The sequence below is a fragment of the Cibotium barometz genome, chromosome 11, assembly GCF_041138505.1.
Source record: "Cibotium barometz isolate CiBa-2024 chromosome 11, ASM4113850v1, whole genome shotgun sequence".
In the NCBI taxonomy this organism is placed as follows: domain Eukaryota; kingdom Viridiplantae; phylum Streptophyta; class Polypodiopsida; order Cyatheales; family Cibotiaceae; genus Cibotium; species Cibotium barometz.
This window is the reverse complement of record NC_141056.1, coordinates 25,420,337-25,424,260: the sequence shown is the minus strand read 5'-3', so window position 1 is coordinate 25,424,260 and position 3,924 is coordinate 25,420,337. Positions and strand designations below refer to the sequence as shown.

At 43.2% G+C, this 3,924-nt stretch overlaps 1 protein-coding gene across 1 annotated transcript; it reads left to right on the top strand.

Moving 5' to 3' along the window:
• The first annotated feature begins 552 nt into the window (after positions 1 to 552).
• LOC147633953 (putative L-type lectin-domain containing receptor kinase S.7) lies at positions 553 to 3,631 on the top strand. The gene has a single exon (XM_086805033.1). It carries the CDS (start codon positions 1,140 to 1,142, stop codon positions 3,417 to 3,419), a length of 2,280 nt encoding a protein of 759 aa, XP_086661159.1. The 5' UTR covers positions 553 to 1,139; the 3' UTR covers positions 3,420 to 3,631.
• The last annotated feature ends 293 nt before the right edge of the window (positions 3,632 to 3,924 follow it).

Below are 3,924 nucleotides of genomic sequence, written 5' to 3'. Positions count from 1 at the left end.
TTTAAGGGATGAAATTTAAACATTTTAGTTCTAAATCCCGACATTTGTATAATTTTTAATGATATTTGTGTCTAAATCCTGGTTAAAAGCCTAAGCATTGCCTTTAATTTTAAGAGTTGAAAAAACGTTTTTTTGGAACATCTTGGTTCACATAGATATACGGTGTGGTAAAAGTACACCCACGGATTTCACATGCGGATACGAATGAGGGAGTAGTACATCAAATGCTTTTCTGGTCCGTGGTTTGGGAATTGGTACAATAATAGAAGGCGTGTGTGTTCACAAATCTTGTTAGTGGTGGTGGTGGTGAGAAAAAGGGCCGACGACAGGATAGCAGCTAGTTACTTGCATGCATCCGAGCAGCTTTTGCTTTGCAGTGGCTCACAAGAGCTTTCAGGCAATCACTCGGTCAGTCTCACACCCGTGACCCACCCCTCTCTCCCTCGCTCCCTCCCTCCCTCCAAAAGAGTCGTTCTAGCAATAAAAGAGAAATCTCCATGTGCTAGATGATTGGTTTATCGTTCCGCTGATTGGTTTATCTTTCCCAATGATTTCCCCCCCTTCCCCCGTGCTAGATGCCTATTGGTTTTTCCTTCCGCTGATTGGTTTATCTTTCCCAATTATTCCCCCCCCTTTTCGGAATTGAAATGATATATATATATATATATATATATATATTTACTACTCGCTAGTGATATCTTTGAGTGTAATGCGATGTTTGTGAAAAGTTTGATCCTATTTTGTTTTCCTTTTCCTGATCTCCACGCTAGGTAGAGAAATCCTCCACATAAGGTTTATCTTCAAATGCTGTACAAATGCTCTAAGGTGGCCTCTCTACAACAAATTAAATATGAATGAGAATTGAGGTTTTGGAAGGGTTAGTCACCTTTCAAACTAGTGCTCGTTCGTCCACAATTTACCTTATTTATTTATTTTTCTTTATTTACATTTTTCATACATCCAAAATTTTAAAAAGCCTATCAAAAGGCAACCACGTTGGTGGGGTTCCCTTTTCAAAGGTCTTTAAAAATAACATGATCTTTACCCCTCATTGATTGAGGTTTGGACCATATTGCTCTTTCTAGCGAGTCTCACTTTCTTCTTACCCCTCGCTCAAAAAAAATTTGAGCAGCACTAGAATGCCTGATTTTATGCTACAGAAATTAAATATGCTACTCTACCTTCTTTTAATCTATCTCATGGATAGTAATGTAGTCTTTGCTAGCACAACTACAACTGCTGCTGCTGCTGCAGCTGATTCCATCACAGCACGCATCACAAGAAAGCTGGCCTTCCCTGATTTCAAAGATGATGAGAAAGCAAGCGCCATTACACTTCTGGGCAGTGCAGCTATCGATAAAAACTCCGGCGTCATCAATATTCCTACATTTCATCCAAACGGCTCAAAAGCTCCGGCAGATTTGGCAAGTACGGCCGGCAGGGCCCTCTACAATTTCCCATTCCGGATGCTCAATCCCGCAACCAACTCGACGTCGTCGTTCCATACGACATTCAGTTTTCGGATGAGGAAAGTGTCGGATGGGCGGAAGGGTTTCAATGATAATTCGACATCCGACAGTGGGCTGACGTTTCTGGTGGTGCCGGACGAGCTGACGGTCGGTCGGAACGGCGGCTGGCTCGGCATGATGAACGACGCCTGCGACGAAACGTACAGGCCGTTCGCCGTGGAATTCGACACGTTCAAGAACGAAGAGTTCCAAGATCCTAATGATCACCATGTCGGCATCAACTACGGCAGCATTATCTCCCGCCGGACGGCCGATGTCGCGTCTGCCGGGGTTTCCCTCCATGACGAATCCCCTGCCCGCGCTTGGATCAGCTACGACAGCGGCAAGCGTGTCGTCGACGTCCGTCTCGCCAAAGACGGCGACGAAAAACCTCCCCAACCCCTCATTTCCGTCCCTCTAGATCTGTCGGAGATCTTCAAGGAATACATGTTCGTGGGCTTTTCCGGCGGCACCGCAGGCGGATCTACGGCACAAATCCACAGCATCTTGTCGTGGCATTTTTCATCCGACAGCACCGGCATTCTCCGGTATCCGAAAGAGGAAAGCTGCGTCAAACGCCTCCTTCCAACACGCAGCTCCAAAAAGAGGAAGGCTCCGAGTGCGTTCATAATCTTCTGCTTAGTTATTCTAATCATTGCATTAGCAGTAATTAATCGTGCTTGTGTTCCTTGGAAGAAGAGGGGAGATGAAATGCTCACAGCTGCTAAGCTCATGGAGAAGCCCAGGGCGCCATTGCATAAACCTAGAAAATTCTCTCCTTTGGAGATCTTAGAGGCAACAAGGCTATTCAATGAAGGGGAGATATTAGGCTATGGCAGAAATGGTATTTTTTATAAAGGTCTATTAGGGGATTCATCTCAAGTAGCTATAAAACGTCACTCTTCAAGCTATCTTCAACAAGCCTTTAGCTTTGATAAGAGAAAGATTAACAAAGAGATTAGCAAATTATCTCGTTTGCACCACCCTAACTTAGTGCCTTTAAGAGGGTGGTGCTTAGACAAGGGCGAGATCCTTCTTGTTTATGAATACATGACTAATGGAAGCTTAGATCAATGGCTTTTCTCACAAGGTTCATCAATTTTTCCGTGGATGAGAAGGTACAAAATTGTGAAGGAAATAGCTGGAGCTCTAGCCTTCCTCCATTCAAGCTTTGAAAAGCCAGTTGTGCACAAGAATGTGAAGTTAAGCAATGTCTTATTGGACATTACCTTCAGGGCCAAGCTAGGGGACTTTGGCATCTCTAAAAAGGTTAGCTATGTCAATCAAATTGCTAGTAATACCACGCTTGCAAAAGTAATGAGCAATGTTGGGTCTCCAAGCAAGACAACATTGATGAGGTGTTTGTCACCACCCGATGAGAGGCACACAAATGAAGTTAAGATAACACAAGAAATGGATACTTATTGCTATGGGGTGATGTTGTTTGAGATAGTGTGTGGCAAGGTGAAGAGTGAAGATGGTGAAGAAGAAGATTTGGTAGAATGGGTGTGGAGTTTGCAAGAGGAAGGGAGATTGGTGGATGCTATTGATGAGGATTTAAGAGTAGGGGCTAGCCGTTATTACACGTGGGAAGAAGAAGCAGCTAGTGTGCTAGCCATTGGCCTATTATGCACCCTTGATGATCCCTCTCAAAGGCCTTCTATGACCATGGTGTCCAAATACTTGAATGGAGAATCTCATTTGCCAAAGGTGCCTCCAAGGAAAAAGAGATGTGGTCTTCCTTACCTTGACCACAATCCTGATTGTAAAAATTCCTCTCCACCTTGCAATGCTTTCAATCTATGCAGTCCTCTAGAGCTCTACTGCTTAAGCCAAAATAGTAATGAACTTCTCCACCACCAACAAGAACAAGTGGGCACGACAAAGAGCAAAGCTTCAATGGAGCTATGAGTTGCATTTAATCTTAAATAACATTATGTTAGTTCAAAGGTTTCTTTTATCCTAGTGCTGTGATATTGTTGTAATACTATATTATATGACTTGCTCGAATGTATGGCTTTTGTTGCTTCTCGCAAAAACAAGGGAAAAACGATCTCTAATGTCATATTTTTTAAATGAAATTTAATGCTAGTTATGGGAGTAACTTTGTTGCTCCTTTCAAAGCACAACTCCAAAATGTGTGGCTTGTGTGTGTGTGTGTGTGTGCATATATATAAATGTAAGTTCATACCAATACCTTAACCATGGGGCGGGGGATGCCATGCAAGCATCCAAAATGTGTGGCATGTGTGTGTGTGTGTGTGTGTAAATGCAAGTTCATATCAATAAATGCATGTGTGTGTGTGTGTGTGTGTGTATAAATGCATGTGTGGCATGTGTGGCATGTGCATGTGTGTGTGTGTGTATAAATGCAAGTTCATATCAATACCTTCTTAAGCATGGGGTGGCATGTGTG